Consider the following 13,719-nt stretch of genomic DNA (forward strand, 5'->3'; position numbering starts at 1 on the left):
CAATCTCGAAGTATTCCACAACGCGCTGTGTTGAATCCGCATTCGCAACCAAGTGCGAAGAAATGGCCGCCCATCAAATTTGCTCAGAGGATATGTGGCCGAGATAAGTGACAAGGAGTGGGTGTGAGATGATATCGAGGTTTAAGGCGCAACCCGAACCTAGAATATGCACAAGTGTCTAACGTTAGACTCGCACAGAGACAGAAATGGCACGGCGCTAGGTGAGAGATATCTTGAAGGATAAAATGAATTAAATGAGACTGAGTCAGTAATAAGTAAATTGAGGAGCGGTGGCCGCAGACCTTCGGACAAATCTTGGATGACGACAGGGACATATTAAGTAGGTAGGCAGACAGTGGCAGGTAACGAAGCAGGCACTTATGTATGTCTGAAAAGAACGGCCAACGGGGAAAGAAATCAACGGCGGGTAGCATCTTACTATGCTACATTTGCAGGGAGGCGAGCCGTGCAAGGTGAGGGCGAAGGCGAAGGAAGAGCACATGATGGTGTTCAGTTGATCGTAAAGCAACCAGTTCTTGACCAATATGGACGTCTATAGGTGCTACCTACCTACCTGGGCACCTAGCGAAGGTGCCTGCCTTATCTACTTACTTACTACCTTAGCTACATCTAACGATATTGTGTTTGTACTGTCCAAAGCAAGTGCAACTCCTACTTACATATGTACTTACCTGGGTACGAATGTAAGTAATACCTGACAGGTACATATAGTTAGGTAGTATAACACTTCCCTGCATGTATCGTGAACGGATACATATAGATGGTGCAAGGTACGATAGGTCAATCTGAACAGGTACCTGACAGCTTGACCCGGGTGTTCGGCTACTACTACCGAAGTTGTAATTGCAGGAAGGCGCGAGCGAGGGGGTGAGTGAGCGAATGAGGAATGAATGAATGAATGGATGACGAATCATCCAACTTTGTAGTTCCACGTCCACAGGACGTCACGGCCTGGCCTTCAAGCTTGTATATCCTTACCTACACCAAACTAACATAGTCACATATGTAGGTATCGTAGATACCCGCGACATGCCACTATGTGCCCATGATGATACGTACTTGAAGATACTCATCGCCAAAGATTACCTCTCTGTGCTATGACATGGGGGGTGTAAGATCGTCGAGCGCCTACAGAAGATAGTTAGGTGGTGAAGTAGGTACCCGCAGGTGCAGTGTAAGTCGCCACGCCCAGATACAGTCTCACTACCGTACGATGGTTCAAGTTGGGAATAGGGAGGCGAGATTAGCTATCGTGGAAGCACTCTGCCCTACCCGCTGCCCGCTTGGATAAAACGCAGCTCGGCCTATGAGTTTTGGCTTCAGTTCTAAAAAAACTCCGCTTGCAGTGTAAGGGAGACAAACACGGAAGCGTGTAAAATGAGGCAGGACTGGCATGTAGCTACCTAAAAAGCGATTTGTCCAGTTCCTATCCGGGTCACGGCACCCTGCATATCGATCCACGTAGATTTGCGGGATGTCGTAGCTCCAGTCAAGGTAATACCACTCGTATATCGTCAATTTGCCACCAGCCGACCGGTCGCTCGGGTACATACATTCAAGTGATATCGACCTGACAGAGTACATGTCTGACTTTGTGCATAATTTGAGTCTCGGTTTCTGATATTGTGGCACGGTACAGCGTTCCTCAGCGTGGGTTCGGCCGTACCAGATCTGATTCCTCATTTCATTTTGGTTTATACAAACATTGTATGAAATACATGGAGACTCCTCAAAAACTCCAGTTGAGCGCAAATGCACCAGTAGCGCCATGGATAAATACAAGACCCCGTTTTAACCCTTTTTACTTTCTGGACGTCTAAGCTGCCGCCAAGACTGGCAAACTCTTGTTGTTGAGACCAACGCTTTCCGGCGTTTTCTGAATCAAGCGTCCTTTTCGTATGGCATCCTTGGGATCGACCCGGTACTTGAGCTTCACCCCCATGGCCGCTAGCTCTACGTCGAGATACTTTAAAGCGCCCGGCACTGCTACCTTCGTGGTTTCTTCACCCCCAACCCATTGAATACCCTGTCCGTCCTCCCATATTTCGCCTTTGAGTTTCATCACTTCGACGTCCGGTATTTGGTCTAGGCGTCTCGCACAGTTGCGACAACGCACTGTACTCACTACTTTCTTCTTCCCACCAAAAGGTGTGACCGTAGGCTGTACAGACAGGAACGAACCACACTTTCGACAGACCCATGTGGGCGTGTAGTCGGAGCAGTTAAGAAGACGATCTTGTAAGAGGAATGCGGTACCGTGAGCTAGTAGAGCATCTCGCTCCATCTCACCAACACGAATACCACCTCCTCGCTTTCTACCTTTGATCGGCTGGCCTGTGGTCGGTACGACAGGACCTGTGGTTCTCACTTGGTACTTGTCGTTTACCATGTGTCGCAATCGTTGATAGTAGACGACGCCGATGTAGATATCTGCCGCTAGTTCTTGACCCGTGATACCAGAATACATTGGCTCGTTGCCATGATAATTATACCCAGCCTTCATCAGCTGATGGCCGAAGTAATCTGCGGCAGGGTTCTCCTCATCGAATCGGAAAGGTGTCGAGTCTTGAGCGAGACCGTGGAGAGCTCCAGCCTTACCGGCAAGCGACTCAACGAACATGCCGATTGTCATACGAGACGGAAAGGCGTGAGGATTGATGATAATGTCTGGTTGAATACCTGACTCCGAGAAGGGCATGTCGATAGCAGGCCACTTCTGAGAGCACACACCCTTCTGACCGTGTCGTGAAGAAAATTTATCGCCAATAATAGGCGATCGAGGTATCCGAAATTTAATGGAGATGGTCTGGGCTGGTTCGTTGCCTAATTCGCTTCCAAGAATTCGCACCTCTTCAATAAAACCCTGTTCTGAGTCCTTGTATTTTTCATACTTGGTGACCCCATCTCGGTTCACGAGATTCCCACTGTAATCTGCCGAGACAGTATGATAAGCGAAGAGAACGTCACCTTCTTGTACAGCACGTCCTACGTGTGGCAGGCCGTCCCCATCAAGCATAGTTTGTGTCCAAGCCTTCACCGTGCTACCAGGGGCAAACCCGAAAAGCTTAACTATGTTTTTGGTTGTCTTGCTTCGGCTTTCATCTTTAATTGTGTATTTCTTCGTCTTGTAGATAGTTCCATGACCGAAACCTCTTTCATGCGCTGACTTGTTCAGAATCATAGCGTCGTCCATATCGTACCCAGTGTATGATATCACTGCGACTACAGCATTGGTTCCGTTGGGGAAATTGTCAAACCCGTAAGCGTTGTGAAGAGGGGATCGGACAACTGGTGTCTGGCCAGTTTGAAGACGGTACATCTTATTGTCGGTCCGATATGCCAAGGCCGTTGCTGGTGTTCCCATTGTCTGCTTACCCATTTGACACTGGTACATATTTCTCGGCGATTGGTTAAAGTCGGAAAATGGGGTCATGTTGGCTAGAATTGAGAGAATGTTTGTGGGATCGAATTCAACGTGGGTTGACTCTCCTGACACAATCTCTTGTTCGGTACAAGCAATAGTCATGTAGGGCTGTTCCAAAGTACCAACAAAATCTTCTTTTTCTAGTGGAAGATATTTGGTTGGTCGCACCATTCTAGCTGGTTCTGCTGACATGAAGATACCAGGATAGGAGCCTCCGTTAGATGAAGGAACGTGGCCAATCTCTAACTCCAAGGGTATTCCATGGGACCCTTCTACTTTCCAGTACCGGAAAGTGTCGGCTATTCGTCGAGATTCCGATGGTTTACACCAACCCAAGATTCTGCCATTTAACATGACAACAACACTTTCATCAGTGGCAGCGGAGGATGTATCAACCACACCAAGCTCAGCAGCAAGCTGGGGAATAGAGGTGGCATCGGCAGAGTTAGTCATAATCTTGCACTTATGGGCAAGATGGTTTAAGAGACCGCAGGGAGAACCATCAGGGGTATGAACGGGACAAAGAAAGCCCCAGGATTCGGGCAACAGCTTTCGAACCGTTGTTGTCTTTAATTGAGCGAAGAAACTGCCTCTGTGGACCATTCGAAAGTGGCTGATAAATCGAAGGAAATTGAGCTTCTCGGCGACAACGGTGAAACCGGATACCTGTTGGAGATCCAGACCTGATGGACTCGACAGATTGCCAGTTGACAGGAAGTATTCAAGAGCATTGCCAACGTTTTCGTTGGTTTTCTGGAAAATCTTGATAGGGAAGTCCTTTCTAAACGCATCAGAGTTGAAGTCATTTGAGGGCGATCTTCTCATATATTCTCGTAAGCCCAAGCGCAGGCCACTCGATATAAGCTCATCTAGACGCTCCTTGATTATTTGACCGTATAAGAACCCACCTAGAAGGATTTCTTGATTTTGAACAGCGTCTGGATTGTCAACAGCACAGTCCCCAGCGACAAGCGCGTAAAGCTTTCTGATCATTAATAGGAGAAGACGGAACTTGTCGGAGTCTTGCTCTTCGGTAACGTTGATATTTCCGAGGTGGACTAGGACAATTCTCCTTAAGAATTCAGTTCCGACTTCGTAGTTTGATAATCCGTCAGGCACTCCTAACACAGGTCGGAACTTTTCTCCCAAGTACGATCGAGTCTGAGCCATGGTGTAAACGCCGTAGGTTTTATATGTGCGCAAGAGCAGCTCGACACGGTCTGTAAGAAATGTGTTCTGAATACCTTTTGACTCGGGAGACCCAACCAGTCCCTCAAATATTTCCCTATCATTGGTCTCCATAAGCGCTTTCAAGACCATCATGACTGGCACTAGGTATTCATTTTTTCTCCATGAAAAACGAAACGTAACGTTTCCATCATTGAGATAGTGCAGAACATTGGTCTGAGAGGTCTCATCGGGACGCACAGACCTCAGGATAATGCCGAAAGGGGTGTAGGAAGGACCACGGTTGGTGAAGCTGGGGCGATTGATGGCCAAGGGGAAGTTGCGCCTATTTAGAAGTAAAAGACGTATGATCTTTTCTATTCCATTGACGATAAAATAACCCCCTAGTTCTTCTGACTCTTCTTTACGCGCAACCAGTTGTGCGGGACTATTTCCTCTAAGGTGGCAATGGCTGGACTAGGTATTCGATGTTAGCATGTTCGCTACACATAGGCAGATCAGCCGTAGCATACCTTGATCATGATTGGAAGCACCCCAATCTCCCGCGTGAATTCTTTTGCATCTCCATCGTTTATTCTGTATTCGAATGTAGCCGAAAGTTTGCCCCTGTATGAGACATGTCGTTCTCGGCATTCAGCCGGTAGGATCTCCCTCTTGACAGCGAATTTGTTGGTCGGCGGTAGAGCGGATTTTTGTAGATGTATGCTTTTGTATTTAATTGAAAGTTTATTTCTTGATTCTACAGGGGTGCGGTCGTTGCCGTCGAGGAAAACTTTGGTGCCTATATCCGCTAAGCCCCTAGCTAGCAGGCCATCATTGGCAAATACAGCATCGAAAGACTCGATATGAGGATTCACAGCTTGTTGTAATAGTGGATAGGCAGAATGGTCGGTGGGAGGGTTCCGGAAGAGATCTTCGCGGCGCAATGTGTTGTACTGGTGATCCCAGCTCGTGCGAGTTGGTTTTCGCGCCATAGCAATGGCTGGGAAAATTGATTAGGCACTCCACGCAGTTCAGTTTGCACTACTGGTGCAGGCGATGGTGGGTTAAAATAATAGTTATGCTTGCATGAAGTTTCAACAAGATACCCGGTCCCGAAGGCGGTTGAAGGGTCACCAGTAAATGCTAGGATTGAAGCTGTTCCAGCTCGCTGCCAAAAAAAACCTTATCAGGACCCCGATGGGCTGGTAAGATATGGCTTTATCTTTTATCTTATCGATAGACATTCTTGTCCATGGCGGGGCTTCCTTCGAACCGCCTCAGACGCCTCAGGCCACCATTTTTAGATGAGCCCACAGTTCTCCAAGGAGGTATTCATCCCATTTCGAGTCTCATCATGGCCAAAATACGCAAACTGTACGCACCCTCAAGCCCTGCTACTGCAGTCCATACCTAGGTATACACTAGGTATCTTTAATTACACTACGTGGTAGGCAGTTATACGTTTTATCGGTATGAGGAAGCCATCGACGATACCGGTGCCTGTTTGATCCGCACTACCACGCATCTCGTAGCAATTAAGCCCCTTCGATAGGAAAGCGTGGGGTTGACTGAGTGGGCACAGTTCTCGTTGGTCCGCCAGCGAAACTAAACCATGGTCTCTCCTCACGAGGCCACACCTTTCTCATACCCTGGCATGCCAAGGGCGAGTCGCTGGAAGCTATTTAGCCCCCAACTCTATCTATCTCCTCGCGGGTGCTACGTAAGGTGGTGTGTAGATCAAAAGTCCTTTGAGCTTTGCATCATTCATCGACGAGGAAGTGAGGCATCATGAATTATTATGATATTAGTATGATAGTTATGATTATGATGTGCTATCTCTACTGGGGCTGACCCGCGAGCTGAACCAAGGTTGTTGATGAACTGAACTTAAGTTGTTGGTCTATCGTTCCTCAACCATCCATCCATCCATCCCTCTTGAGGCACGCGCAATGTACCCTGAATGGGTAGAACATGAATGCCCATGCTGCATTACGTTTGCAGTACACATGCAGCCATCTAGATACCGGTAGTCGACCCGAGGCCCCTACATAACAAGAGGGATAGCTTCATGCCGCCTATCAGATTTTGCAGCATGTAAACAGCCACTCACAATGCACTGGTCAGCTCATTCACTCATCCTACCATACATCATCCGCGTCAGATCTCCAAGCTACAGAACATGAAAATGCACGTATACCCAAGGTACAGTAGTAGCATGTATGTAATATGTAGAGTGGCATGTACATGTAGGTAGGTAAACAAAGATAGACGTGGTGCATAGACCTACACTGCTTCTTTAGTTCACCTTATTAATCTCGATTAATTCTCGACTATTCCATAGTGGTGCTTCTATAATCAGGCAGCCTCAACTGCGAGTCTTGTTCTTAATAACCTACCATTTCCAACCTCTCGCTTACTTCGTATATCGCAAAGTCCCCGGTCACTCCCTCCCTCTTTTGCCTCCTTTGGACGGCCCCTCAACAGCAGCTTTAAGACCATTGTGGCCGGCCCGTACCCTCACCCTCGTTCGTTTGTCCTACCATTTGTATCACGCCCTCAAGCCGGAGCCACCTCGAGGTAAAGGAAGTAAGGGAGAAAGAAGCCATCCGAAGCTGCACCAGGCAGCAACTGTAAGCTAGTGTACGAAGCACATCTCTTAGACATAAACGTGCCAAAATCGAGCTAATTCTCAGACTATCTACACACAGTAGGTAGAGCCTCCCATTAGTTGGACATGATTTAACGAAACGAAACTCACGGCCCTACTGCCTCCCACGTGTGTCTTTCCGCCAAACCTTTGCCGTTTTACGGACGTACATAGGTACTACATACAAGGTCTACCAGATACTTAAATACGGTGGTATTCAGATTCCGAAGCCACCACATACGACATCTACCCTGCTTAACCTACCTATCTCCTTGTCCAGGGACCTACCTACCTACATCACCATCGACTTACAGATCAATTAGAGGTACGCTTACATTGGGTTACTTAACCTACCTACCTATCTACCTACATATGTAGGTAACTACCTTCCCTACCAAGGTACCTAGGAAAGAAGGTAAGTCGGTAGTCACACACCCCCAGACGACCTACCTAGGATTATCTAAACAGCCTGCAGATATTGCAACGCCTCTCAGCGAAGCAGGAGGCAAGTGGCCGGCCTTCCCGCCTCTCACTAATCCATTCACTTTCTCGTATGCAATCATATGCACTCATACCTATCAAGCACGCAGTCGCTACCTGCATAAGTCTTCCTACCTATCTCCGACATCCTCCGTAGAGACAGGCACTATAGTGGAAAGGTTAGAAAGGATTCGGGCTGTCCTGTATCGGCTCCAAATCCACACCATAATCACGTACCCAACCCGTACAGCATACCACATCCAGCCCATTTCCTACCTATCGTCATATGAGGTAGTCAAGGACCTGCCCTTAGCTATCAGAGCAGCGCCGCTTGCGACCGGCCCGTTCCCTGTCAACCCCTAAAACCTAGCGGACCCCAGCGCTATACCGCAAGGCCTCAAGGCTCTAGTCGGCAGACAAGGTGAGTGAGCGTGTTTCTTCCCCCATCAGCGCATGCGCTACTCTTCGCGGCTCGCCCTCAATCCCCATGTCCGTCCAGAGGCAACTGCTATTTCAGTCGCCAGTGTACTATTTCAGTATGCTCGACACCCTCAGTGATTGTGCCGTAGGTCTCTTTTGGTCGAAGCTTGCGCCGCGAAACCCCACCAACATGGCCAACAAGCGAATGAGAACCCCCGTCTTTCTAGCCGCTCTGTGACGCTGTCTCGTCGAATGCAAGGTTGACCCTCTCTAGCAATTAACCTAGCCAGCAACCCACCTAGCCCACCTAGCCGAGTAGCTTCGCCCTTTTGGCTCGCCTCTGGCACCTGGTCGACCCCCCGTCTCGGTCGAAGGCACGGGGCATCTTACAGCTTGTGCGATCTCCGTGGTGGGGAACTGTCACTCTCTGCCAGCAGCGGCGGCGTCACTCTTCCATCCCACATTCACCCATCTTCCAACGCTGGTCGTGTCTTCACCACCGGCAAGTAGCTGCATACCTTGTCTTGACCGACCACGATTTGCGCCTGGTAGCCGACCCGCCCGTCTCTGCGAGCGCTAAACAAGCAACACTGCCGCTGGCTGTCATACGAGACATTTTTATTTATTACTTTTCATGTTACTTTGCATGTTAGAGACACAGACTATTTAACACCTTGTTTAAGATATCCCGGTCATATTTCTTGTCCACTCCATCCTTTTCCAGCAGTCCAGCCTTGCGCCTACGTTCCAGGTTGTTCTTACCTTCCGAATCTTTACAACCACCGCATATTCCGTCATTCATTTGTTGAGGCACTCGCCACACACCGAGCACTGAATACTTCCCACACTTGGCCGACATCATGGCAGGATTGTTTCGCAAGGTATACGACTGGCTGCTCAGGACCTTCTGGTAAGCCCCATCGGTATCCTCCGGACCAGCACACGACCATGCACAGGCCCATTCTCGTTCCGTCTCAGCAATCGCATCACACGCGCTGTTTGCGCAATCGAGCTGTCAGCTAATAGCCATCCTTAGGGCGAGTGAGATGGACGTGACGATGATCGGCTTGGAGAATGCGGGAAAGACATCTCTGCTTCGGGTGTTGTCTGTACGTAAAATGGATCCTCTTTGCTACCGTTCCGTCTCGACTACCGCTAACGAGGTCACAGGGAGGAGAATTCACCATCGAGTAAGCGACTTACCCTTTCCGACGATACCCAAATCCACGCAAATCCCTTAGAACGTGGCACAATCCTTATCCTTGTTTCTCCCGACTGATTCGTGTAGTTCTATCCCTACCGTCGGCTTTAACATGAAGCGGGTACAGCGTGGTCACGTAACGATCAAATGCTGGGATTTGGGAGGCCAGCCTCGTTTTAGACCGATGTGGGAGAGATATTGTCGCGGCGTGAGTGCGATTGTTTTCATCGTTGATATAGCAGACGACGCCAAATTACCTGTGGCGAAAGATGAGCTTCATTCCCTCATGGCGCAGAAGACCCTGGAGGGCATCCCTCTGCTCGTGCTGGGTAACAAGTCGGATTTGCCCAACAAGATATCGGTCGACGAGCTCATCGACGCTTTGGATCTAAAAACCATAGCGCATCGAGAAGTCTCCTGCTATGGCATAAGTGCCAAAGAGGAGACGAACTTGGAAGCCGTCGTGCAATGGCTCATGAAGTGGGCAAACAGATAAGCCAGGCCTACTGTGCCAGTCCACGGTGTGGTTGGGACCAGCAATATGGCCCTCGCTCCCCCGTATCCTCTTCCCTTCCCCATTCCTTGCAACAGTTTGATGCATGCATTTTCAACGACGCTCATGATATCCTTGAATCTTAAAGCGGCCGTATGTCCTGCCGGCAACGACTTAATATATAAGTCTTCTCTCGCAAACCTCCCAAGGGAGTTTGGGTGTTGACGTGCTACCAATACGCGAACGATATCTCCGGACCTCATGTGATGATATTCCTAGTTTCGCGACAGACTTCGAGGGCTCGGTGCGATTTTACTGTATTGGGATGCAAATAGCATCGATGGTCGGGAGGCGCCGGTATGCTAGAGAAGAGCGAATGTCTTCCCCTAAAAGATCTCGATCCTGAAAGGGACTTTGGCGATCGGGTACGATTTAAGAATTCGCATGTTGCAGGTCAGGCAACGAGGCTCCCTGTATTTAGGCGCATTTTCTGATGAGATAAATAATGATTCATGACATAACTTCCCTTTCGATGTGTTTAGAACAGTCGTGTTGAGCAGTCTGCAGAGTCGCAGGCAAGGAGAGGAGACCATGAAGTAGTTAGTAGTTAGTAGACGAGTACGTCGACATGTTCTGTTGCAGGTCGCTTGACAGAAGAGGTGATGAGTACAGGCGCCAGAGAGGACATAACTTAAGAAGGAAAGCTTCCCCTACCTAAAGAGAGGTGAGGAGAACCAAAAAGGAAGAAAGTTGAGCTGATAGTAGGTGGAATGAAAGGGGGCAGATCAGGATGCTTTTGAACGGTGCTACACGCGCGCGCGCAGACTCACACACACACACACACACACGCACACACACTCTCTGCACTGCGCTGCACTACACCACACCACACCACACCTCTCCTTTCTCAACCATGCGGATGCGGTGATGCGTTGGCAAAAGGCCTTTTTTAACCTAAGCGTATAGTCGCGACCAGGGGCGGGGCACTGATTGGCTCTGGGATGGCGGTTGCCGGGGGGTGCGCAACGTGGACTCGCTTCAAGGCAATAATCGTGTGTGCTGGCAAAAAAAGGCCAACCAAAAGTGGGTGGTGGGTAGTAAGTAAGGTAGTGTAGGTAGGTAGGTTTAGACTAGGTGCATTTGCGATCCATTTGGAGCGCCTGTCTTGTTTTTTTTCGCTCTGCTGTCTCTCTCTCTCTGTCTTCCTTTGGCTCTTATCATTCGTCGAATCGAGTTGCAGGCGGGAAAAAAGATAGGTAGGTAGATAGATGGTTGGAGATTGTGCGGAAAAGTTTGAGCTGGAGGTTCGGGTGAATGCGTGCGGGCTTGTGAAGGGAGTAAGTAAGAGTAGAGATTCGGGAGTATAGTAATACAGTAAGATGGGATGGTATTAGGAGGGAGAGGGAGGGAAAGGTGACGGGACCGGATGGGATCATCATGAATCGAGAGCAGAGACGGTCAATTCAATATTGTACCCCATCGAAGCAGCCTTGGCAACATCGAGCTGAGCTGAGAGAAGAACGGAGACATACTTACCTATCGACAATAATAATATGTAGATAGATATGGTAGAAGAAGATGGATGATATGTACAGTCTGTACGTACACATATGTAGGTATGTATAAAGAGTGGTGGTAGTGGTAGTAGTGGTACTGTAGGTAGTATTAACTAGGTGTAGTAATAGGCAGGTGGGCGTCACGTCAGGGCGCGCTGCTGCTTTGCTGCTGCTACTACTGCGCTGCACGCTTTCGCGGGTTATCGGAGAATTTTTGACGTGGCAGCAGTTCATTAGACGGCTGTCTAACGCAGTAGTCGGTTTTGGCGGGCTCCTGAGTTTCAGGGACTCGAGTCCCTCGGAGCAAGCCTCCATCTATCTATCTACCTACGGTATCTATCTATCTATCTCTGTTTGTCTCTCTCTCCCTCTCTTCTTCCTCGTGCGTGAGAGGTAGTGTTATGTGTGTGTGTGTGGGTTGTTTTAATCTGCATTACCAAGTATAGCCCTTGCGCGAATATTCCGTTCTTCCCTTGTCTCGAGACCGTCTATCATGTTCAAATGAAACATTGCATTGCCCCCTCGGTTTCTTTTGCGTTGCGTTGCGTTGTATTGTGTGCATCGTGCATCGTAGCTTACCTGCTTAGCTTGACTGACTCGACTGGCACTTCCCCCAAAGTACTATGTACAGCATGAATTAGCATCTGAATATACCAGTGGTATTTGGCCTCTCCTCCGTATTACATCGCTTAAAATATGATGCCCTTTTGAAGGATGACGAAATATCAAGATAACGTTCCAGGTTAAGGTCCCGCCCCGAAATTGATGAGTCTCTGTCCTGCTTCCCTGGCTCAGATCAATCGAGACACCAGACTCCTACCTACTTCAAGTCTGGATGTATGCACGGCCCGGACACACAAATCAGTTTTCACTCGCAAAGGATCGAAACAAATAGAGGATTTGATATGCAGAACCAAACGCGCATGCACCGTACGTTGAAACCAAAATAAATAGTCGAGTCACCATCAGGCAACCCGTGGTCATTTTTAGTGGCAAACTTGTGCGAGTTACCTGGCCTTGCCTGGATAGCTAAGTGACAGTTTTCCAGCACTTAATGTCATTCAAAGTCTTTAAGAAGGTTTCAACCCGTGGTTGCGGTAGGAAGGGTGTTACATCCTGTCAAAGGTAGGTATAGTAACAGCGAGGGACAGTTGATCACAATAGGATATTGGCTTCTTCTTAAAGAAAGAACTTCAAGGAACAGATAACTAGCTAACTGCAGAGGCAGCATATATCATGTTTCTCTCAATCCAATATTATGCTATATCGCCTGTGCTGCTCAGGAAATCATCAAAACAACATGACGGATCGAATCCAGAAGCCCATGAAACAATTCCGAGATGTGGCTCATTGCCAGCCGCCGATTCCAAATCCCATGTCATGTTACTTACGTGTTAGAGAGTGTCGCAGCAGCCCGATGACTACTATGTACAAATATTGTAGTGTACCTAGTTCGCTCAGCCTTGATTGCGGAGCCGATATTTGCGAGTCGCTAGTTTCTATTAGGCTGCTGTCTAGCTTTATGGCAAATACCTACACCACTTGTTAATACCCGATAGCACAATCTCCTGGCATTTGCGATGTGTTGCTCGAACATTCGATGAGGTCTGGCATATACTGTAGAAAGTACACACAAAGACTGCGTCCGAGCATGTTTTGGAAAACTCTCTCCCTTTGCCGGGTACCGCTGCGCCCCAGCCTGCCCAGCAAGCCAAGGGCCTTGGTACCTTGATAGAGCTCTGTTAGCCTCTTCGAGCTCCTCTTCTGCTCCTCTCTCGCCTCTGAAGAGCACTTACTTAAACCACTAGGTCTCTCTGACACAGCCACATTTAACTCCTGTTTGGGACTAAATCGTGCTAATCAGCTGTGTACTTATATTACATAGTACTTGCATGCCGTCGATTCCGTTACTAGCTCGCTAAGTACGTGCAGCTGTCTTTGTAGTAGCTAGCTAGCCGGCATCCGGTGACTTTCTATTCCGCGCTGGCATCACTAAGTAGTAGTAAAGACTGAAGGACCCTTGTTGCATGTACAGTACATGTAGCTACAATATTGTCAGCTGTGTTGTCCTGGTGTTGTCCGGGCCCAGGGCAGACCAGGGCTTAGAGTCGGGCGATGACGAAAGCCGGACGTTCCTTCCTTCTAACATCTTGCTCCCTTCAATCCCTTCGATCCCTTTAAAACTCAAACACCTCCCGGAAGCCACCCACCTCCACCTTTTTTCTTTTCCATTCCATCATCTAATCATCTCTCTCCTGTTGGTGTAGGTTTCCAAGACAAGACGATTCAATCGTATTTTGTTCTTCC

At 48.6% G+C, this 13,719-nt stretch overlaps 3 protein-coding genes across 3 annotated transcripts; 1 reads left to right on the plus strand and 2 right to left on the minus strand.

The window, feature by feature from the left end:
* Positions 1-1,837: 1,837 nt before the first annotated feature.
* F5B22DRAFT_651888 (uncharacterized protein) lies at positions 1,838-5,607 on the minus strand (the record flags this gene model as incomplete). The annotated part of the gene is made up of 2 exons (XM_047979531.1): positions 1,838-5,089; positions 5,146-5,607. 2 exons carry the CDS (start codon positions 5,605-5,607, stop codon positions 1,838-1,840), a joined length of 3,714 nt encoding a protein of 1,237 aa, XP_047825500.1.
* Positions 5,608-9,022: 3,415 nt separating this feature from the next.
* On the plus strand, positions 9,023-9,859 carry F5B22DRAFT_651889 (ADP-ribosylation factor family-domain-containing protein; the record flags this gene model as incomplete). Its single annotated transcript, XM_047979532.1, has 4 exons — positions 9,023-9,072; positions 9,199-9,271; positions 9,333-9,352; positions 9,451-9,859. 4 exons carry the CDS (start codon positions 9,023-9,025, stop codon positions 9,857-9,859), a joined length of 552 nt encoding a protein of 183 aa, XP_047825501.1.
* Positions 9,860-10,440: 581 nt separating this feature from the next.
* Positions 10,441-11,952, minus strand: F5B22DRAFT_531573 (uncharacterized protein). The gene is made up of 3 exons (XM_047972735.1): positions 11,393-11,952; positions 10,571-11,181; positions 10,441-10,502 (listed from the first exon to the last, which is right to left on the minus strand). Exons 1-2 carry the CDS (start codon positions 11,725-11,727, stop codon positions 10,806-10,808), a joined length of 711 nt encoding a protein of 236 aa, XP_047825502.1. The 5' UTR covers positions 11,728-11,952; the 3' UTR covers positions 10,441-10,502; positions 10,571-10,805.
* Between the last annotated feature and the right edge of the window lie 1,767 nt (positions 11,953-13,719).

This window comes from Xylaria bambusicola (assembly GCF_022495145.1).
Source record: "Xylaria bambusicola strain CBS 139988 unplaced genomic scaffold F5B22scaffold_76, whole genome shotgun sequence".
NCBI classification, from domain to species: domain Eukaryota; kingdom Fungi; phylum Ascomycota; class Sordariomycetes; order Xylariales; family Xylariaceae; genus Xylaria; species Xylaria bambusicola.